At 42.3% G+C, this 24369-nt stretch overlaps 1 protein-coding gene across 1 annotated transcript; it reads left to right on the top strand.

Moving 5' to 3' along the window:
* The first annotated feature begins 256 nt into the window (after positions 1–256).
* LOC115173611 (vacuolar protein sorting-associated protein 45) lies at positions 257–23478 on the top strand. Its single transcript, XM_029731877.1, has 15 exons — positions 257–522; positions 2078–2212; positions 2791–2851; positions 5634–5713; positions 6005–6073; positions 6256–6393; positions 6470–6580; positions 7938–8072; positions 8660–8773; positions 9014–9181; positions 11386–11544; positions 11794–11901; positions 12018–12139; positions 12449–12580; positions 22749–23478. Exons 1-15 carry the CDS (start codon positions 430–432, stop codon positions 22831–22833), a joined length of 1710 nt encoding a protein of 569 aa, XP_029587737.1. The 5' UTR covers positions 257–429; the 3' UTR covers positions 22834–23478.
* The last annotated feature ends 891 nt before the right edge of the window (positions 23479–24369 follow it).

Here is a 24369-nt window from a genome sequence, read left to right on the forward strand (position 1 = left end):
ATATTTAGCAAGGTTGTCAGAAGTTGCTTGCATGCATGACATATTTCTCAAAATAACAAAATATATCTGTTTTATTTGAATGGTCTGCCCTTACCAAAATGGCGTCCTCGTCGTGCAACCATTGTGGGATATAACAAACACATGCTGACGTTGGATCAGTGAAATGCATGCTCAGTTTATGCTTTTGCCTGTGCTTTGCTCTATAAACTGATCGTAGATCAGTTGTTACACTCTTCAGTTGACCAATTCTTCACCCGGAAATGTAACTCGGGTTCATTTCGAAGCTGAGCTGAATATTTGTCAACAATAGACTAATTTAACATAAAACGAATTGAAGCGTTGCCTGGTGCAAGAGATCTTTAGTTCATAGAATTCGGCCTTTGGGTATTTTTCAAGATATCATTGCTAGAATTTCAGAACGTTGTCAAAATGAATGTGACACTTGCTGTCAAGCAGTATATCTCCAAAATGATAGAAAACAGCGGGCCAGGGATGAAGGTTCTGCTCATGGATAAAGAGACGGTAAGTAATGTAGCTAGAATGGTTACAATGTAGTGGTTCAAACGATCGACAGTGGTTACAATGTATCAGGTTACTTTTGTTGGTACAATACATGCCCAAAAGTATGTGGACACTTGCTCGTCAGACATCTCATTTCAAAATCATGGGCATTAATATGGAGTTGGTCCCCCCTTTGCTGCTATAACAGCCTCCATGGTGCGGGAATTTGTTTCCATTTAGCCCCAAGAGCATTAGTGAGGTCGGGCACTGATGTTGGTTGATTAGGCCTGGCTGGCAGTCGGCGTTCCAATTCATCCCGAATATGTTCGATGGGATTGAGGTCAGGGCTCTGCAGGCTAGTCAAATTCTTCCACACCGGTCTCGACATACCATTTTTGTATAGACCTCGCTTTGAGCACAGGGGCATTGTCATGTTGAAACAGGAAAGGGCCAAACTGTTGTCACAAAGATGGAAGCACAGAATCGTCTAGAATGTCATTGTATGCTGTAGCATTAAGATTTTCCTTCACTGGAACTAAGGGGCCTGGCCTGAACCATGAAAAACAGCCCCAGACCATTATTCCTCCTCCACCAAACTTTACAGTTGGCACTGTTAATTTGGTAGCATTCTCGTGGCATCTGTCAAAGCCAGATTTGTCCGTTGGAATGCCAGATGGTGAAGCATGATTCATTACTCCAGAGAAAGCATTTCCACTGCTCCAGAGTCCAATGGCGGCCAGCGTTACACCACTCCAGCCGACGATTGGCATTGCGCATGGTGATCTTTGGCTTGTGTGTGGCTGCTCGGCCATGGAAACCTATTTCATGAAGCTCCCGACGAACAGTTCATGTGCTGATGTTGCTTCCAGAGGCAGTTTGGAACTCGGTATGTTGCAATCGAGGACAGGTGATTTTTACGCGCAACAGCACTCGGCGGTCTCGTTCTGTGGGCTTGTGTGGCCTACCACTTCGCTGCTGAGCCATTGTTGCTCCTAGACATTTCCACTTCACAATAACAGCACTTACAATTGACCAGGGCAGAAATGTAATGAACCGACTTGTTGGGAAGGTGGCATCCCATGACGGTGCCACATTGAAAGTCACTGTGCTCTTCAGTACGGGCCATTCTACTGCCAATGTTTGTCTATTGAGATTTATACACCTGCCAGCAACGGGTGTGGCTGAAATAGCCGAATCCACTTATTTGAAGAGATGTTCACATACTTTTGGCCATGTAGTGTATGTGTAGTCCATCTGAGACGGACACATTGAAGGAACAGAACCTTGAATTATTCAACAATTCCTGATGGTGGAGAAAAAAAACGTGAAATCACAAAAAAGTCTCTGGACCAGTCTCTAAAATGCCATTCATATCAAAAGTAGAGATTTGGTTATAAAAAAAAGGAAACTTCTCTTTTAATAATATAGATAGGAGAACCAAGCTTTTGATAATGTCATACTGTCAGCAGCTACTCCCAGTGGAAGGTGCCAAATCTCTGGCTCATGTAGAAACAAATTTACTGCATTACAGTTGTGTTTTGTCATCATGCCTATTTGTTTGTGCTTGTCTCATCAGACCAGCATCGTCAGTGTGGTCTACACTCAATCCGAGATCCTACAGAAGGAGGTCTACTTGTTTGAAAGAATCGACTCACAGAATCGAGACAACATGAAGCACCTCAAAGCCATCTGCTTCCTCAGGCCAACCAAGGTGCCCCAGTCACTGTATAGACATTGCAGCCAGCCTTTGCTCTGCATTAAAGGTCCAATGCAACCATTTTTTATTTCTATATCAAATCATTTCTTGGTAACAACTGAGTACCTTACTGTGATTGTTTTCAATTAAAATTGTCAAAAAGAATGTTGCTTATTGGTATATTAACTTAAATTACTGCATGGCGATGTCAACATGGAAGGCCAAAACTCCATTCCACCAAAACAGACTGAAATTTACAAACAGCTGTTACACTAAAAACGATTATCATAATTTTCACAATTTCACAGTATTATTTCAACCTCATAGTGTGGAAATATAAATAAAACACAGGCAAATCATGTTTTTGACTGCACTGGGCCTTTTAAGACTTTTTTACTTACCATCTACATATATTGTATCTACTGGATTGTGTCCATCCACAACTGTATGAATGCATATGTCAACTTCATTGTACCTATACTGAATATTGCATTGCATCCATACACTATGCACTATTTGGAGGCAAAGTACTTTAGTCATGCTCAGTTTTGGATTTGTATGACAACCTGACTTTCTCTCTGTCCTCTTTACAGGAGAATGTGGAAAATCTGATACAGGAGCTCCGGCGACCAAAGTACAGTGTCTACTTCATCTGTAAGGACTTCTGCACTGTTGTTTAAATCGTATGGTTCTCTGTTCTGATTCTTGTGCAGGTTTTTAGACAGATCAAATACAGATAAAGTGGACTTAGATGTTATGTCCCTGGCTCGTTTATATGGTTTAGACCTAAAGACTCAAAATTGATTGACATTGCGATTGACCACACATCAACATTTCATGGTGGCGGCTATTGCCCATACAGAAAAATGATATATTGACATATATTTCAACAACATGTATGTAAATTACACATATCTAAATATTTAAATATATACAAAAATATATGGCCATATTCCAAAATTGTCTGTTTTCAAATACACTCAGTGGTCAGTTCGTTAAGTGCACCACCCCGTTCACGAAAATAGTTTTCTTCTACGGACAGTGAGTCATGTGGCCGTGGCTTGCTATATAAAGCAGGCATTGAGGCATTCTGTTCCGGTTCGATTGAACATTAGAATGGGCAAACTATTGACCTTTTGAGTGTGGTATGATCATCGGTGCCAAGTGCACCGGTTTCTCGATCTAAGAAACGGCCGGCCTCCTAGGCTTTTCACGCATTACGGTGTCTAGGACAGGGTACTCCAACTTTTTCACGCATTACGGTGTCTAGGACAGGGTACTCCAACCTTTTCACGCATTACGGTGACTAGGACAGGGTCCTCCAACCTTTTCACGCATTACGGTGTCTAGGACAGGGTGTCCAACCTTTTCACGCATTACGGTGTCTAGGACAGGGTACTCCAACCTTTTCACGCATTACGGTGACTAGGACAGGGTCCTCCAACCTTTTCACGCATTACGGTGACTAGGACAGGGTCCTCCAACCTTTTCACGCATTACGGTGACTAGGACAGGGTACTCCAACCTTTTCACGCATTACCGTGTCTAGGACAGGGTCCTCCAACCTTTTCACGCATTACGGTGACTAGGACAGGGTCCTCCAACCTTTTCACGCATTACGGTGACTAGGACAGGGTACTCCAACCTTTTCACGCATTACGGTGACTAGGACAGGGTCCTCCAACCTTTTCACGCATTACCGTGTCTAGGACAGGGTACTCCAACCTTTTCACGCATTACCGTGTCTAGGACAGGGTACTCCAACCTTTTCACGCATTACGGTGACTAGGACAGGGTCCTCCAACCTTTTCACGCATTACCGTGTCTAGGACAGGGTACTCCAACCTTTTCACGCATTACCGTGTCTAGGACAGGGTACTCCAACCTTTTCACGCATTACGGTGACTAGGACAGGGTCCTCCAACCTTTTCACGCATTACCGTGTCTAGGACAGGGTACTCCAACCTTTTCTAGCTTTAGAGCTACTTAAAAAAAATATATACATGTGGTGAGCTCCACATTTTCTCTAGCTTTCAAATAGGCACATTCTTCTCTTCTCCCCTGCAACTCTTCCCCGGGTACTTAGTGCACTACTTTCTCTTGTACACTATGTTTTCTGTCAATATACCTCAAAAGAATGGTTAATAAACAACTCTAAGGGGGGGGCCTATAAAATTTCCTCCAAATTAGGTTCTCAGTTACATTTTTCCTGGTTTTAGATTTAATCTTAAAATTACAATTTTTCCTAGAGGAAAAAACTAAATTGGATGTTATGAGTCCATGTCAATGCTTAAATCACATCAGAAGACACATTTTATTTAGGTCTGGAAGAAAACATTAAGATTCGAGTGTAATTCCCCTTTAATTGTGCATCTAGCGAGTGAGGAATGTGCGTCTAATACGCCGGCCTAGCGATGGTTCTGTACTGCTGCTGCTCATTTCATGGCAAAGTTTTCAAACAATAGATACAAATTATATACATAATATACAGTGTCACTAACTAGAAAGCTAGCTAGGAGGCGGGTGTGAGCGGTAGACTGTGTCCTTTGCCCCCCACCTGTCGGGTACTGTTTTCCAGCAGTTTTGTTAACTTCAGTGAGGGCAGGTGGGAGCGAAAAACACTGTCTACTGATAGCTAGGAAGGAGGAGTCTGGTAAGGCAGGGGCGAAAAAACTCAGATAATTCTTTAAACCCACCTCAGTGGCAAGTATTGTGGTGGCAGCATCATGTTATGGGTATGCTTGTCATCAGCAGGGACTGGTGAATTTGTCAGGATCAAAAGAAATATGAAAGGAGTTAAGCCCGGGAAAAAAAGTTAAAGGAAAACCTAACCCTGCGAAAGTTTTATTTTTCAGCGAGACAATTTAACACCAAAGACACACCAGAATGGCTTTCCAAGAGGTGTTGAGTGTTCCTGAATGGTCTAGTCTCAGTCCTGACTTAAATCTGCTCAAAAAAATCGGAGACACGGTTTAAATATCACTGTCCAACAAAAGTTACGAAGCCTGAACATTTTTGACAAAAATTATGGAACATTACAAATTGTGATTGACAGCTCAGGAAAATATATTTGAATCTATTTAAAAATATATTTACAGATATGGTCTACGTTTGTGTCTTTTCAAAATAAACCTCTTTTTTTTTATATATGTTTCATAAGTGGCAGGTAGGCTATACCTCAATAGCTGCAGAATTAATTTTCAATTACAACTCAATAATCCAACTTTTGCATGCAAAATAACTCTTTGGGAACCTAATGCTAAAGTACCAGAGGTCAATAGAGACTCAACGTTGTCATTGGGGTAGAGAAGGTTGTGAGACGTGAGCGTGTATTTATTTTATATATTTGGTAAATACATTTCCCCAATATATTTAAATATATTCCAATATATAATTTTTCCTGTATGGGTGACATCCTCCTCATAATCCTTTCTAGACTTCAGCAACGTCATCAGTAAGAGTGAGATAAAAGCCCTGGCTGAGGCGGATGAACAGGAAGTGGTTGCAGAAGTGCAGGTAAGTTAACGTTAAAGGCAGTACTGTAGGACAGTATCCATCAGTTAGGTACGCAACTATTATTATTTATATAAAAAAATGTTTTACCTTTCTGGGCTTTTCTTTTTGCTGTTTTTTTGGTGGAACGATGGTCCGCAGGTTTTTCCTACTAATCCTGAATCCACATTTTTCATCATTTCTATTTCTAGTTATAATCACTTTACAGTACACGTCGTCTTGTAATAGCCAGGTTATCCTTTGACGTTTAAACTGGAAACTAATAATTCAAATTTCTCTCATATGTGACTGCAGGAGTTCTATGGAGACTTCATTGCTGTGAACCCACACCTTTTCTCCCTCAACCTCAATGGTGTGGCAAGGGTAAGACATGCAAATGTGCCATGACGCTTTAGATATGTGACAATCTATAAAGGGGTTTGTTATTCATCTGCGTTGACTTTAGTTTAACGTTTTTTGTTTGTCTCTACACATGACATATTCCCTCTGTATTTTGGTTCTGTTTACAGAGTGCATTCCCATCTCATACTGTGTGTGTGTTGCAGGGTCGTAGCTGGGAGCCAACTCTCCTACCACGTACCACCCAGGGTCTGACCTCGGTGCTGTTGGCCCTGAAGAAATGTCCCATGATCCGCTACCAGCTCTCCTCAGACATGGCCAAGAGACTGGGAGAGAGCGTGAAGGTGACTAATATCACATGCACAACTATCACAGGCGCGCACGCACGCACGCAATCTCACTACCCCTCTCCTCCTCCAGCAAATCATCACCAAGGAGTATGAGCTGTTTGACTTCAGGAAGACAGAGGTGCCTCCTCTCCTGCTCATCATGGACCGCAGCGATGACGCCATCACCCCACTACTCAACCAGGTCAGCACTACACTACCGTTCAAAAGTTTGGGGTCACTTAGAAATGTCAGTGTTTTTGAAAGAAAAGCAATTTTTTTGTCCATTAAAATAACATCAAATTGATCAAGAATACAGTGTAGACCTTGTTAATGTTGTAAATGACTATTGTAGCTGGAAACGGCAGATTTTTTAATGTAATATCTACATAGGCGTACAGAGGTCCATTATCAGCAACCATCACTCCTGTGTTCCAATGGCACGTTGTGTTAGCTAATCCAAGTTTATCATTTTAAAAGGCTAATTGATCATTAGAAAACCGTTTTGCACTTATGTTACCCCAGCTGAAAACTGTTGTTCTGATTAAAGAAGCAATAAAACTGTCCTTTAAACTAGTTGAGTATCTGGAGCATCAGCATTTTGGGCTTCGATTACAGGCTCAAAATGGCCAGAAACAAAGATCTTTCTTCTGAAACTCGTCAGTCTATTCTTGTTCTGAGAAATGAAGGCTATTCCATGCGAGAAATTGCCAAAAAACTGAAGATCTTGTACCATGCTGGTTACTACTCCCTTCGCAGAACAGCGCAAACTGTCTCTAACCAGAATAGAAAGAGGAGTGTGAGGCCCCGGTGCACAACTGAGCAAGAGGACAAGTACATTAGAGTGTCTAGTTCTAGAAACAGACGACTCACAAGTCCTCCACTGGCAGCTTCATTAAATCGTACCCGCAATACACCAGTCTCAATGTCAACAGTGAAGAGGCGACTTCGGGATGCTGGCCTTCTAGGCAGAGTTGCAAAGAAAAAGCCACATCTCAGACTTGCCAATAAAAAGAAAAGATTAAGATGGGCAAAAGAACACAGACACCGGACGGAGGAACTCTGCCTAGAAGGCCAGCATCCCAGAGTCGCCTCTTCACTGTTGACGTTCATTTGAACTATTAGCCAGAAGATACATTTCAAAGATAATCTACCGGTTTTCTAGCCTGGCACCAGACTGAGCATTTTATCAGTTGGGAACCCAGGCTACATTTTTACAGAAAGGTTGGCAATAACCAGGTCATCTAGTCAAACGACATACCTGTAGAATATTCACATCATTCTGATATGTACTGCAGCCTCTGGTCACTTGGGGGCAGCAGCGTCTTATACATACATTTACTAGGCCTGCAACCTGCACATTAAACTAGGTCATGTACTCAAGGCCCTTTGTGTCACATGTAATGCACCAATCTTTAGCGCACATTAGAAAAGCTAATCGATTGGCGAAATCCTCATACACCCCTCGTCGCTGAGTGGAATTAGTAGAGATCAAATGTACTTTATTTTAATTGTGGGTTTCATTGTTTTGGTTTCATTGTTTGTTGCCCTGCTGCCTCTAGTGGACGTACCAGGCCATGGTGCACGAGCTGCTTGGCCTCAACAACAACCGTATTGACCTGTCCCGAGTCCCAGGGATCAGCAAGGAGCTGAAGGAGGTGGTGCTGTCTGCAGAGAACGACGAGTTCTATGCCAACGTGAGTCCCAGTCTCTAGGCCTGGTTCCAATTCTACACAAATTTTCCCTTCGGCATTCAGACGGTCTCATTTGAGCAGGCTGGCAGGTAGCCTAGTGCAGGGTTCTCTCGCTGGCCGAATTTGTTTTCTTATTGCTGGACATAAGACTGTAAAAAAAGCCAGCATTTCAGCACCAAGTGATTTTACTTTTGGAAATCTGTTCCAAAGTATTCCCACGCATAATAGAGAGATATGTGATCGTATACAAATGCAAGCAAGATTTGAAAGGATTAATGTTATAATCAAATGTTATATCTATTTGGTCTTCTTGTGGTAAATTTGCAGTCTACAAATTATTTGTAATTATGTTCCGGCCCCCTGACCATCCGCTCAAGAAAAAAAAAAATTGGGCTGCAGCTGAATCTAGATGATGATCCCTGGCCTAGAGGTTAGGAAGGCGTCCAGCAACCCTCTGTAACAAGACTCTGAAGGAAAAAAAAGTCTGGCAGAATGTGTAGCAGTCGGTCAGTGAGGGAAGGTTAAAGAATTCCGACAGGGCCAATCGTTAGCTGACAACCTCCAATTCACTCTCACGTTCTCTTATTCAGAATCTGTACCTGAACTTTGGAGAGATCGGCACAAACATCAAGAACCTGATGGAGGACTTTCAGAAGAAGAAGCCCAAGGAGCAACAGAAGCTGGAGTCCATCTCTGATATGAAGGTGAGAGCTGGGCACTGTAGGAACTCAATTTCCCAGTACAGGACCCAGCATGTCCTGTTGCAGCTGCTCATTTAGGACCACTAACACATCTCAGCCTCATTAGTTAATAACCACTTACAATTAGATGAATTCTCTTAATTACAATAATGATACAAGCTATAAATAATTGTGTGCAAGTTTAAGAAATCTCTTTCTTCTTTCTTTTTGTTTTAATCATTCCCTCTGTTTTTTTCTCTGTAGGCCTTTGTGGACAATTACCCCCAGTTCAAAAAGATGTCTGGCACAGTGTCGAAGCACGTGACTGTGGTGGGCGAGCTGTCTCGCCTGGTGAGCGAGAGGCACCTGATGGAGGTGTCAGAGGTGGAGCAGGAGCTTGCCTGCCAGAATGACCACTCAAGCGCGTCACAGGTAAGACTCTGCTCTGGGGTTGAAGGGATACTTCGGGATTTTGGCAACGAGGTCCTTTATCTACTTCCCCAGAGTCAGATGAACTAGTGGATACCATTTTTATGTCTCGATGTCCAGTATGTAGGAAGTTAGAATTAGGTCTGCAAACCAATGCTAACTAGCGTTATTTTTAAATTTACCGGTAGGAAACATTTCTATTCTTACCAATAGAATTTCCTGAATTGTCTGAAATTAATCAACACTCCAATCCTGCTCTGCACTGACTTGATGCCAGAGACTGACTAGAAATACACTACTAGATACAGTGCATTCGGAAAGTATTCAGACCTCTTGACTTTTTCCACATTGTTACGTTACAGCCTTATTCTGTAATGGTTAAATTGTTATTTTTCCTCATCAATCTACGCATACTACCCCACAATGACAAAGCAAAAACAAATTCCTATACTTTTTGTTGAAATATCACTTACATAAGTATTCAGACCCTTTACTCAGTATTTTGTTGAAGCACCTTTGGCAGAGATTACAGCATTGAGTCTTAAGTATGATGCTACACGCTTGGCACACCTGTATTTGGGGAGTTTCTCCCCATTCCTCTCAAGCTCTGTCAGGTTGGATGGGGAGCGTTGCTGCACAGCTATTTTCAGGTCTCTCCAGAGATGTTCGATCGGGTTCAAGTCCAGTCTCTAGCTGGGCCACTCAAGGACATTCAGAGACTTGTCCCGAAGCCACTCCTGCATTGTCTTGGCTGTGTGCTTAGGGTCTTTGTGCTGTTGGAAGATTAACCTTTACCCCAGTCTGAGGTCCTGAGCGCTCTGGAGCAGGTTTTCATCAAGGATCTCTCTGTACTTTGCTCCGTTCATCTTTGCCTCGATCCTGAAAAGTCTCCCAGTCCATGCCACTGAAAAAAATCCCCACAGCAAGATGCTGCCACCACCGTGCTTCACCGTAGGGATGGTGCCAGGTTTCTGCCAGACGTGACGCTTGGCATTCAGGCCAAAGCGTTCAATCTTGGTTTCATCAGACCAGAGAATCTGGTTTCTCATGGTCTGTGAGTCTTTAGGTGCCTTTTGGCAGACTCCACGCGGGCTGTCATATGCCTTTTACAGAAGAGTGGCTTCCGTCTGGCCACTATTATAAAGGCCTGATTGGTGGAGTTTTGCAGAGATGGGAGAACCTTCCACAAGGACAACCATCTCCACAGAGGAACTCAAGAGCTCTGTCAGAGTGTCCATCAGGTTCTTGGTCACCTCCCTGACCAAGGCCCTTCTCCACCAATTGCTCAGTTTGGGAAGAGTCTTGGTGGTTCCAAACTTCTTCCATTTAAGAATGATGGAGGCCACTGTGTTCTTAGGGATCTTCAATGCTGCAGAATTTTTTTTTGTACCCTTCACTTGATCTGTGCCTCAAAACAATCCTGTCTCGGAGCTCTATGGACAATTCTTTCGAGCTCATGGCTTGGTATTTTCTCTGACATGCACTGTCAACTGGGGGACCTTTTTTATATAGACAGGTGTGTACCTTTCCAAGTCATGTCCAATCAATTGCATTTACCACAGCTGGACTCCAATCAAGTTGTAGAAACATCTCAAGGATGATCAATGGAAGCAGGATGCACCTGAGCTCAATTTCAAGTCTCATAGCAAAGGGTCTGAATACTTATGTAAATAAGATATTTCAGTTTTTTTTAAAGATTGTTTTTATTAGCAAAAATTAATCAAAACCTGTTTTTGCTTTGCCATTATGGGGTATTGTGTGTAGATTGCTGAGAAAATATATATTTAATCAATTTTAGAATAAAGCTGTAACTTAACAAAATGTGGAAAAAGTCAAGGGGTCTGTATACTCTCCGAAGGCACTAGATAGATGGAAACACAAGTCAAATATGAACCAGACAGAGGCTAGACACTGACCAGACACAGTACTGAAATAGACATGACATGTGGTAGAGAGGTAGACAGACACCAGACAGAACTGCCCAATATGTAAATGTAGGGGTCCAGTACTTTGCGTTAGTTGAAGAAGAATACAACCCACTGCTGTATCGTATATTGACTTGGCCACTGCTAATAATGATAATAATAGTGACTTTCAGAATACAATAAAACACTGTACATAGAAACCATAGTGAAGTAGCATTAAAACATAAAGAATGGAAGTCTGTATTAAAGGCTATGTAAAATGTACTCCCTGTTTTTCCACAGAATGTGCGTCGGCTGCTGCAGAACCCGCGGGTGAGCGAGCTGGACGCGGTGCGCCTGGTGATGCTGTACGCACTGCGCTACGAGAGACACAGCAGCAGCATCCTGCCGGGCCTCATGGAGGAGCTCAACAGGAAGGGCGTGTCAGAGAGGCATCGCAGGGTAAGGGAACATTCTATATATACTGTACCTGGCCCTTGGGGCAATATGATGACTGTATACTGTTGTTGTACTCGTCTTATATTATGTGGAAGATGTTATTGTCCCTGTGAGTATAAATAAATATACAACTCAACAATGTGCATACAGTTTGTTGGTGTGTTTGATGCGTCTGTCTTATCAATCTTGACAGGGTTAGAAGAATCAAATGATGCCTTTTTTATCTTGTTTAACCGGCATCTTTTACCTCAGATGGTAACGTCCATGGTGGAGTATGGAGGGAAGAGGGTGAGAGGAAGTGACCTCATCAACCCCCAAGACGCAGTCGCCATCACCAAACAGTTCTTCAAGGGGCTGAAGGTACACCACTCGCCTCACAATTTACACAGATACTAGCTGTAGTTTTGTGTCCAACTAGCCGTTCTCAACCAGATTCTAATAAAACACCTTTGTTTTGTGTTCGTGCGTGTCTCCAGGGAGTTGAGAATGTGTACACGCAGCATGCACCGTTACTGCAGGAGACCTTGGACCAGCTGATCAAGGGGCGGCTGAAGGACAGTCAGTTCCCTTACCTAGGACCCAGCTCCCTTCGAGACAGGTAGGGATATATATATATATATATATATATATATGTATGTATGTATGTATGTATGTATGTATGTATGTATGTATGTATGTATACACACACACACACACACACACACACACACACACACACACAGTTAAAGACACAACCTCAGACCCTATACCTGAATAGCCACACACACTTCTACACACTATCAATGATACGTAGAAAAACCCACATATTCTGTGTGTATGAGCACATAAGCCCACAGTTCATCACCGTTATTGGATGACCCTAACCGGATGCTAGCCTATCAGTGATTACCATGTATTTCCTCTTCAGGCCACAGGATATCATAGTGTTCGTCATCGGAGGGGCCACCTATGAGGAGGCGCTGGCAGTCTACAACCTGAACCGCACCATGCCAGGGGTTCGGATCGTACTGGGCGGCACCACCATCCACAACACCAAGAGGTCAGAATCATCAACCGCTCCTCGTGACCTACTGTTGTCGCCTCAGTCAAATTTCATCCAGACATAGCCATTAGCCTTTAGACATCCATTGTCTGTTACCAGGTCAACACATATGATCAAAATGGCTTAATCCCCTAGAGTCGACGGCCACGTGGAAATCTAATTAGCATAATACAAAAATCCCCATTAAAAAATCTGGCTGTTTAGTCTAGAGATATCTGTTTTTGCATGGGCTGCGTCTCAATCCACTACATACGCCAATGGCTGCCTTCCGCATCGGCGGGGGGAGGTGGCTGAGCTACGGCGTTGTTTGTCAGATCATGAGTCATCCCTAAAATTGGTCTTCTCACGAATATGTCTGTAGCGTCCAAACGGTTTGGCCTAACTAATATGATCACTCCAATGGAATGATGAGACTCCCCCGAACACGATGGTGTTCTCCGTTTTCCTCTACAACCCCCACAAGCGTCACAGGTCTCGTCTGAAGTCGGCACCACCGATATGTCAACTTCTGTCTGTAGCATTCGAACAGTTTAGGCTACACACTGATATGACCCCTCTATGAAAAGGTGAGACTCTCACGAACGTGTACATGTCAGTGCTGTAGGGCATCCACAAGCCTCACTTGACCTGTCTGAAGGTAGCCCGGTACCAGTTTAAAAAAATGAATGGAAATATACACTGAGTGTATAAAAAATTAGGAACACCTTTCTAATATTGAGTTGCACCCCCTTTTTCCCTCAGAACATCCTCAATTTGGACACTACAAGGTGTCAAGCGTTCCACAGGGATGTTGACTCCAGTGCTTCCCACAGTTGTGTTAAGTTGGCTGGATGTCCTTTGGGTGGTGGACAATTCTTGATACACACAGGAAACTGTTGAGCGTGAAAAACCCAGCACCGTTGCAGTTCTTGACACACTCAAACCTGTGTGCATGGCACCTACTGCCATACACCGTTCAAAGGCACATAAATCTTTTGTCTTGCCCATTCACCCTTTGAATCATCACCTCATCATTGGGTGAGTCAGTGTTACTGTAAGATTTATTTTCTAGCCTACTGTAGCCTATATTATATACAGTGCCTTCGGAAAGTATTCAGACCCCTTGACATTTTCCACATTTTGTTACGTTACAGCCTTATTCTAAAATGGATTAGAGTGACCAGAGTGACCATCGGGTTCTTGGTCACCTCCCTGACCAAGGCCCTTCTCCCCCGATTGCTCCGTTTGGCCAGGCGGCCAGCTCTAAGAACGAGTCTTGGTGGTTCCAAACTTCTTCCATTTAAGACTGATGGAGGCCACAATGGTGCAGACATTTTTTGGTACCCTTCCCCAGATCTGTGCCTCAACACAAGCCTGTCTCAAAGCTCTACAGACAATTCCTTCCACCTCATGGCTGTGGGACCTTATATAAACAGTTGTGTGCCTTTCCAAATCATGTCCAATCAATTGAATTTACCAAAGTTGGACTCCAAGTTGTAGAAGCATCTTAAGGAAGATCAATGGAATCAGGATGCACCTGAGCTCAATTTCGAGTCTCATAGCAAAGGGTCTGAATACATACAGTAGCAGTAGAAAGTACCCAATTGAGATGGTTTGGGATGAGTTCGACCGCAGAGTGAAGGAAAAGCAACCAACAAATGCGCAGCATATGTGGGAACTCCTTCAAGACTGTTGGAAAAGCATTCCAGGTCAAGCTGGTTGAGAGAATGCCAAGAGTGTGCAAAATTGTCATCAAGGCAAAGGGTGGCAACTTTGAAAATATATTTAGATTTGTTTAACACTTTTTTTGGTTACTACATGATTCCATATGTGTTATTTCATAGTTTTGATGTCTTCACTATTATTCTACAATATAGAAAATAGGTGTGTCCAAGCTTTTGACTGGTACTTTATGTAAATAAAGTATTTGTTTTTTTATTTTTAATACATTCACTTTGTTATTATGGGGTATTGTGTGTAGATTGCTGAGGATTTTTATAAGGCTGTAACGTAACAAAATTTGGAAAAAGTCAAGGGGTCTGAATACTTTCCGAAGGCACTGTATATAATATAGGCTAAAGTAGGCTAGAAAATAAACCTTCCAGTGACACTGACTCACCCAATGATGAAGATGAAGCATAGGCTATGGGTTTGTGCCAATATGTCAAGATAAGCTACTTTTAAAAACAGTGCTGTTCACTCAAAAGTTGTTCAGAATAATCTTTTTAGCTTCTTCAGACAGATTACTCTTCTCTTTTTCAGGCATTTGCTTTTCAAAAGGTAGGCCTAAATGTTTCTCGCGATTGTATTTAGAAGTTTGGGAAAGGCAAACTGACAGCCGCAACCAACCATAGAAATATAATCCATAGATGGCAGTTCCCATTCAAGTCAGGACTGTCTGCCAATGCTAGTGTAGGGGCAGCAGGTAGCCTCGTGGTTAGAGTGTTGGGCCAGTAACCGAAAGGTTGCTAGATCGAATCCCTGAGCTGACAAGGAAAAAATCTGTCGTTCTGCCCCTGAACAAGGCAGTTAACCCACTGTTCCTAGGCCGTCATTGTAAATAAGAATTTGTTCTTAACTGACTTGCCTAGTTAAATAAAGGTTAAATAAAAATAAAAAAGTGCCAGGGTTAGAGGTTCCAAAATCCTTCTATGGATTATATCTATGGCCACAACGCAACAAGCTGTTCTATATTTGGAGCGCTTTCTGCCCTAACTGCGGCTTTCCCGACTATAAATGCTTGTGATTAAACTTAATCCACAGATATTTTTTAGAAGCTATTAATCCTCTATCAAAATGATGCTTTCTGGTGTAGTATTTTGAATACTTTTATCTATGTCTGGTCAGACAGGTGTATTATAATGTTGGGGCGAAAAAAATGTGTAGCCTAAATTGTTTCTATTTATCAGGGTGTGCTGTAGCACCCCTACTTCCCACAGCTATGGTCCCAGTCAGTATTAGATGGAATGTCATGGCCCCGCACGCCTGTGGGGAAAACAACCTGTGGATACCCTATTGGCTCACAGCAAACACTTAACCTTTAACAAATGCAATTTTCTTGTCTCTTGTTTTAGTCAGTTACAAAACTGCATTTTAAGGAAAGTACAACATGTCTAAAGATGACTCGACATTGCCTGCTCCCGAGCGTTCTCAATACTTAATGTTATAAAGTCATGTTGTATGGTGCTAGCAGCCACGGGAGTGAATGGTAGCTACAGTGCCTTCAGAAAGGATTCACACCCCTTGACTTTTTGTTGTGTTACAGCCTGAATTTAAAATGGGATTCAATTTAGATTTTGTGTCACTGGCCAACACACAATACCCCATAATGTCTAAGTGGAATGTTTTATGTTTTTAGATTTAAAAAATATAATAATAATTAAAAATAAAGCTGAAATGTGTTGAGTCAATAAGTATTCAACCCCTTTGTTATGGCAAGCCTAAATAAGTTCAGGAGTAAAAATGTGTTTTACAAGTCACATAATAATTTGCATGGACTCACTGTGTGCAGTAATAGTGTTTCCTTTTATTTTTTTATGACTACCTCATCTCTGTACCCCACACATACAATTATCTGTAAGATCCCTCAGTCAAGCAGTGATTTTCAAACACATTCAACCACAAAGACCAGGGATGTTTTCCAATGGCTCACAAAGAAGGGCACCTATTGGTAGATGGGTAAAAAAAAAGCAGACACTGAATATCCCTTTGAGCATGGTGAATTACATTTTGGATGGTGTATCAATAATCCCACTCACTACAAAAGATACAGGCGTCCTTCCTGTCTCAGTTGCCGGAGAGGAAGGCTTTCTGAAGGCACTGTAGCTACCGATGGGAACATTAAGCTAGTCAAGACCAGCAACACAAACGGACTATACAGCTACAAATAGTACTCCTGGAATTACAAATGGCCTATATTAAACAAGTTAAATGTCTTACTTGTGAATATATTTTCCACACGTATAGCTATGTGTAGCCTACATGGACACTTCCAACTCTCCCATGCCGAATAGCCTGAAGCCACAGGACTCTTCTCAGGCTCTATTTCTCTGCGTGGGAGCATTGCGAACTGTATGTTGGGATTTCTGACCTGGTTACAGGTACATTGAACAACACAGTAGCTTTCAGACATGTTTTGTTATTTCTTTATAACAAAAAATCGACAATGAAGTTGGGAAGGAATGGTTTTGTTTTCCCCAATTTGTTGGAATGGTCGAGGGGAATTCCTTCTTATGACGTAAATATCAACTCAGAGTCAGCCTACACTTTACGTGCAGAACACTAAGTTTATATTCAATTTACTGAAAATACTTCACTAATGTTAAGGGGCATTTTACTTGATAAACATTTCACTCGTTACATAATTATAATTTTTCGGGTAAAATGTCCCTTTAATATCTAACTTTTCTGCTCATGGTGGTTCACTGTTCAGATGATGACTACGGATATTAGTTGTGATAGGTATGGTTTACCATGTTATCCCCAGCTCGAATGGAGTCACCTAAAGAGTCATTCATCTTGCATACCTTCCTCTTTTGAGCCTTCTTAGTTCTTTGTGTTGTTTTGTGAGGCCCTTCTTCGGAAAAGCAGTTTTTGCTTGACCAGGTATTTACCGAATCGCTACTCTTCTCTCTCTCTCTCTCTCTCTCTCTCTCTCTCTCTCTCTCTCTCTCTCTCTCTCTCGTTCTCTCCCCCTTTCTCTCTGACTGTTTGCTGAATGAAGATTTTGTCTACTCACGCCTTTTCTTTCCCTCTCCCTCCATCTATCTCTCTGTCTGACTGTGTTGGCTGAATAAATAATTGTTTATCTATCTATACATATTTCTCTCTCTCAGGCTGGGCTGAATAGATCTTTGTGTGATGCGTCAGCGCTCTTTTTGCAGTGCCCCTTCTGACACTCCTGTGGGATCACCCCTGTTCTCTTTCATCACTGGGTCTGGACACACACAAACACACCCCTGTTCTCTTTCATCACTGGGTCTGGACACACACAAACACACCCCTGTTCTCTTTCATCACTGGGTCTGGACACACACAAACACACCCCTGTTCTCTTTCATCACTGGGTCTGGACACACACAAACACACCCCTGTTCTCTTTCATCACTGGGTCTGGACACACACAAACACACCCCTGTTCTCTTTCATCACTGGGTCTGGACACACACAAACACACCCCTGTTCTCTTTCATCACTGGGTCTGGACACACACAAACACACCCCTGTTCTCTTTCATCACTGGGTCTGGACACACACAAACACACCCCTGTTCTCTTTCATCACTGGGTCTGGACACACACAAACACACCCCTGTTCTCTTTCATCACTGGGTCTGGACACACACAAACACACCCCTGTTCTCATTCATCACTGGGTCTGGACACACACAAACACACCCACACACACACACACACACACGTCAAACCCTGACGTCAAACCATGCATTTCTCTCCCGGTTATATGACAACTTAGTGCTCCTCATCAGCCTTTTATGAGTTTCCAACCTGAGCAGGCCTGAGATTGACCAGGTCTTACACGACAAGGGATTTAGGCAAGAGAGACCAACGGTCCCGGTTTGCAGTGCGATTACATTACCTGGGTTGCTAAGCAGCACCTATGTGCTGAGTGATGATGCTCCTTGGCCCTGCGCCTTTGACATTTATAGCGCTTCCTGATGCAACTCGGGTGAAGTGTCTCTCGCTCTCGGTTATGCAACACCATCTAACAATGTCCACCTCTGGGAATTGAACTTGCAACTTTCTTGCTCTGATCCTGATGCGTTTTGTGTTGTACTGCAGCACTCACTTTTGTGCTGCCGAAGATGATAGGTGCACCTGTGTGTGTTGTGAGGTTTATTTTTAGCGTGCTGTTGCTGTCCCATGCTAGGGAAATGCTGATACTCGCTACATATGGGTTGTTTACATTTTAGTGTCTTGATGTTGTCTCTGTTTTGTCTGTCACAGGCAGGCTTGTTTATATAAGCTGACCTTGACATACTGTCACATGATCATATTTCAATTATCTGGTGCTAGCTGTATACTAATTATGTTTTCCAAGATTCAAAATTCTGCCATTTTATATTTGAGCTCTTAGGGTAGATTCTAGTGACCCTAGACAGATGCCGTCTCCTGTCGTTGTGACGTTGATTAAGGCACTTAACCCATAGGTTGCACATGTGTGCAGGGCAAGGTGTTGTCTTCCTGACTGGTTGATCCTGGCTTCCAACTCTTCTGGGCATTGGTGTGTGTTGCTTGGGAGGTTGGGTTAAAAGCAAAAAAATAAAATAATAATAACTAAATTCTATGATCGGAAAATGTTATGCACATTGAAGTACTCTTCGAAACATCTACTTGCCCATTATTTAGCCTTTTAATGTTGGCTGTGACGGCACGTCCCATGCTTTTTTTTGTTGTTGCTCATAGCGCAGCGTGTGGAGCATTTGAACCATGTTCTACCCCCTCACCCAGAGGCACTGTAAGCCAATAGAAATGGGGCTCTTTCATGCGTCTTTAAGCTTCTCCTCTGTCTCTTTCCCCCCTTGTGTACTGCATGAGTTGCTCGCTGCCCATTGGTACTTACTCACAAGTTTTTTCATGATAATGTTCCCTGCAACCAGCCACACAAAGACACAGTTAACCCCTTTGGGGGATTTGTCCTAGGCCACCCTCTACTGCTGTGTACCGCCTCAGTGGGCCAAAAGCTAGAAATACAGTGCCTTCAGAAAGTATTCATACCCCTTGACTTATTCCACATTTTGTTGTGTTACAGTGCAATTCTAAATTTATTAAATATATTTTTTTAAATCTCACCCATTTACACACAATTCTTCATAATGGCAAAGTGAAACATGTTTTTAGAATTTTTAGCAAATTTATTTACAATTTTGAACGTTATTCTTTTTAAAGTTCTTCAGGCTCTGTCAAGTTGGTTGTTCATCATTGCTGGACAGACATTTTCAAGTCTTGCCATAGATTTTCAAGCTGATTTAAGTCAAAACTGTAACTCAGCCACTCAGGAACATTCACTGTCTTGGTAAACAACTCCAGTGTATATGTTTTAGGTTATTGTCCTGTTGAAAGGTGAATTTGTCTCCCAGTGTCTGTTGGAAAGCAGACTGAACCAGGTTTTCCTGTAGAATTTTTCCTGTGCTTAACTCTGTTCCGTTTCTTTTATCCACCAAAAAACTTGCTAGTCCTTGCCGATAACATGATGCAGGCACCACCATGCTTGGAAATTTGAAGAGTGGTACTCAGTGATGTGTTGTGTTGGATTTGTCCCAATAATAATGCTTTGTATTCAGGACATAAAGTTAATTTCTTTACCACATTTTTTTCAGTTTTACTTTAGTGCCTTATACAAACCGGGTGCATGTTTTGGAGTTTTAAAAATAATTATATACCGGCTTCCTTCTTTAAACTCTGTCATTTAGGTTAGTATTGTGGAGTAACTACAATGTTCTTGATATATCCTCAGTTTTACCTCTTCAGGCTATATTTTCTAACAATTGTTTACAGACAGATAATTTCACTTATTATTCACTATATCACAATTCCAGTTGACTGTGCCTTTAAACAGCTTAGAAAATTCCAGAAAATTATGTCATGGCTTTAGAAGCTTCTGATAGGCTAATTGACATCATTTGAGCCAATTGGAGGTGTACCTGTGGATGTATTTCAAGGCCTACCTTCAAACTCAGTGCCTCTTTGCTTGACTTCATGGGAAAATCAAAAGAAATCAGCCAAGACCTCAGAAAGAAAAATTGTAGACCTCCACCAGTCTGTTTCATCCTTGGGAGCAATTTCCAAATGCCTGAAGGTACCACGTTCATCTGTACAAACAATAGTACGCAAGTATAAACACCATGGGACCACGCAGCCGTCATACCGCTCAGGAAGGAGACGAGTTCTGTCTCCTAGAGATGAACGTACTTTGGTGCAAAAAGTGCAAATTAATCCCAGAACAACAGCAAAGGACCTTGTGAAGATGCTGCAGGAAACTTGTACAAAAGTATCTATATCCACAGTAAAACGAGTCCTATATCGACATAACCTGAAAGGCCGCTCAGCAAGGAAGAAGCCACTGCTCCAAAACCACTATAAAAAAGCCAGACTACGGTTTGCAACTGCACATGGGGACAAAGATTGTACTTTTTGGAGAAAATAGAACCGTTTGGCCATAATGACCATCGTTATGTTTGGAGGAAAAAGGGGGAGACTTGCAAGCCGAAGAACACCATCCTAACTGAGAAGCACGGGGGTGGCAGCATCATGTTGTGGGGGTGCTTTGCAGCAGGAGGGACCGGTGCGCTTCACAAAATAGATGGCCTCAAGAGGAAGGAAAATTATGTGGATATATTGAAGCAACATGTCAAGACATCTTTCAGGAAGTTAAAGCTTGGTCGCAAATGGGTCTTCCAAATGGACAATGACCCCAAGCATACTTCCAAAGTTGTGGCAAAATGGCTTAAGACCAATAAAGTCAAGGTATTGGAGTGGCCATCACAAAGCCCTGACCTCAATCCTATAGAAAATGTGTGGGCAGAACTGAAAAAGCGTGTGCGAGCAAGGAGGCCTGCAACCTGACTCAATTACACCAGCTCTGTCAGGCAAAATTCACACAACTTATTGTGGGAAGCTTGTGGAAGGCTACCCAAACGTATATATTGGCCTCATGGTGAAATCCCTGAGCGGTTTCCTTCCTCTCCGGCAACTGAGTTAGGAAGGACGCCTGTATCTTTGTAGTGACTGGGTGTATTGATACACCATCCAAAGTGTAATTAATAACTTCACCATGCTCAAAGGGATATTCCGTGTCTGCTTTTTTTATTTTTACACATCTACCAATAGGTGCTCTTCTTTGCGAGACATAGAAAAATGTCCCTGGTCTTTGTGGTTGAATCTGTGTTTGAAATTCACTGCTTGGCTGAGGGACCTTACAGATAATTGTATTTGTGGGGTACAGAGATGAGGTAGTCATTCAAAAATCATGTTAAACACTATTATTGCACACAGAATGAGTCCATGCAATTTATGTGACTTGTTAAGCAAAGTTTTACTCCTGAACTTATTTAGGCCTGCCTTAACAAAGGGGTCAAATACTTATTGAGCTTTTCATTTTTTATTAATTTGTAAAAATTTACACTTTGACATTATGGGGTATTGTGTGTAGGCCAGTGACATAAAATCTCAAAATTTGTATCAATTTTAAATTCAGGCTGTAACACAACAAAATGTGGAAAAAGTTGAGGGGTGTGAATACTTTCTGAAGGCACCCATACAATATATGCCTTCCGCTAGCTACCGTGGTACCTCAGGGGTCGGAATCTGCCTTTTGATAACCAGGACTGTTATTGAACTCTAATATGGCTGGTTGAATGAGACCCAATCTAGGCAGCTTTGTTCCAAAAACAGCATATTTATGACCTGAAGGTTGTAGGTTCAATACCATATTGCTCTCTTGTGCCTTTTGAACTTAAACATCAGGATAAAAAAATATATATATATTTTTTTGTAGTTGGGTGGATGGTAGCCTGGTAGCCTATCTGACCTAGGTGCTAGACCATGTGTGTAGTCACTCATTGATATAGGCTAGTCACCCAGAGGAGGCTGCATGAATGGAAACCGACTGCGAACAGATGAGCATTAACATCAGCAAATGTCACACTGGTATCTCTGATATATCACTATAGTACTCTGTAATTACTGCTCTATCAAGTCAACTTTTCTTTTTTTTTTTTCATTGGCAGAGGTCTGTAAGAGAGACAAGATGGCTGCTCTTTAGAATCTTGCCTTTTGGTGACAGGAAGCCTAAATCTCTCTTGTTTCAAATCTCAAATGTTTTGGGTTGATCTGCTAACAGAAATAGGTATTTTGACATTTCTCTAGAGGGTCTCTTATTTTTGTTGTTGCCATGTCTCAGCCCTACCCTTGCTTTACAGACCGGAACCATAATGACACACACACACACACACACACTGACACAATAATTGTGTGTCTGTGTAACAAGGGGCCAGGACTGAGGTAATCGTGTCTGCATGTATACCTCTGTCACATGGGCTTCTGTTTTTAGATGAAAACATATTTTGTGAGCACAGAGATGATGCTGATGTAGCGGCAGTACTGCTCATGCTTCTCTCAGCCTCGCGAGGAATGATATCATAATGTCCCTTTTTTCTGCCCTCTCACAGCTTCCTGGAGGAAGTGACATTGACGGCGGGTGCGGGCCAGGCCGAGAGGGTGCAGAGGGCGGGTGGTCATCCCAACAGACGCTGAATGTTAGTTGACGCTCACACACTCTCACTCTATATTGTGTCTGTTCCTTATTGTTATTACTAGCCCATGCTTTAACTAATGGATGTGTCCCACTAAAAACATTCCAGTGCTGTCAGCTTTCACCACCACACAGCTGGACTCTTTTATCGACCCCTTAAAAACTTGCTGTAACTAGGCCAATTAACTCCAACCCAATGAACACGTGACCCAATTAGAAAGCCAGGTTACCTAACCCTGGGTACCAAAGCAAACTGACTTGTGACTGAACAGAGCACAACACTCTCAATGTTAGTGTCCAACATTTGAACACATTGCAGTGTAACATTTCCCTTTTAAATTGGAGTTAAGTGGAAAACTCCAGTCTGCTCTTATATTAGACCTTTTATTTAATTTCTGAAAACAGAAGTGACACATACTTTTGAGTCTTGTTTATCTTAAAAGTTCCTATTTGGGCCCAGCATATTAAAAGAATTCTCTCTAAGATAACATGATGTACAGTGTATGTTTTCCTTCCTTGCCAATGTACATTTCCCCATGCTATATACATGTCGTCCAAACCTACTGATTTTGAAATGACTGTGAATATTTTGTGGAAAATACCAATAAATGTAAAGAGTGATTTGTTCCTCGTTTATCTTGTACACATTTCCTGTTATGTTGTAATTCTTTCCCATAACCCATTTCTTGTCACAGATGATGGAAATAGCCCTCACTGTTTTGATTTCATTCATGTGTATTGTTATTGTGCACAAATGTCCACCTTAGATCAATAATGATAACATCATCATCTTCCTCTGTCCAAGTCCATTATGCCAAGCCACACTCTCTCTGAATATCTTCGAGAAATTACCCTCTGTTATACTATGCACCATGTTTCTGCTATGACTTGAAAGTACAGTTTGTTTGGTCCTTTTTTTGTGGGCTAGTGTGATTGCTGGTTCCACTCAGAGATGTCATGTTTGGGTAAGCAATTAAATGCACAGAGTATCTAAACCCAAGGTGGAGTCTTTGGGTTTTCCCCCCCACACGACAAACAACCCAAATGTTTGGCAGCCCATGTTTGGCAGTTGATTGATTCTTTGCCAAGTGCCTACCCCCACTACCAGCCACATGGGCCACAGATATTCAGCCTGCCTCCCTATAAAACCTCTCCAAACCCCCCCACCACCACCCCCAAATCAGATCCTCTAATCCTCCGCAACAACAACATTGCCTGGGTTATGTTCATAAGGAATACAACAGAAAGTGTTTTCAATAGGAAATGGAAATGAATGTTTCTTATTGCAGTCTCGCCCCGTTTAAGTAAATGTTTTTCCGTTTGCTGCCTAAGGAACAAGACGCTGTTCACCATAACACAGCAGCAACTCCACAGTCAGAGTGCATTCCCTGGAGATTGTGGGTGTGTGTGTTCTGAAATATCTGGAGATCAGGAAAAGGCTCAGAGTTTGTGCTCGGAGCAGCTTAATGCCGAATACTTACACACACTGCTTTTTCTTATCGGAGGTCCAAAAATGCGGGGTTCAGTCGTTTCAGTTT

The sequence above is a fragment of the Salmo trutta genome, chromosome 34, assembly GCF_901001165.1.
Source record: "Salmo trutta chromosome 34, fSalTru1.1, whole genome shotgun sequence".
Classification (NCBI taxonomy): domain Eukaryota; kingdom Metazoa; phylum Chordata; class Actinopteri; order Salmoniformes; family Salmonidae; genus Salmo; species Salmo trutta.

Excerpts from the sequence above, each read along its gene's own strand:
- LOC115173611 (XM_029731877.1), top strand. The coding sequence starts at position 430 with ATGAATGTGACACTTGCTGTCAAGCAGTATATCTCCAAAATGATAGAA. Across the intron at positions 2,213-2,790 it reads GCTTCCTCAGGCCAACCAAG|GAGAATGTGGAAAATCTGAT; the intron begins GTGCCCCAGTCA and ends TCCTCTTTACAG. Across the intron at positions 5,714-6,004 it reads AAGTGGTTGCAGAAGTGCAG|GAGTTCTATGGAGACTTCAT; the intron begins GTAAGTTAACGT and ends ATGTGACTGCAG.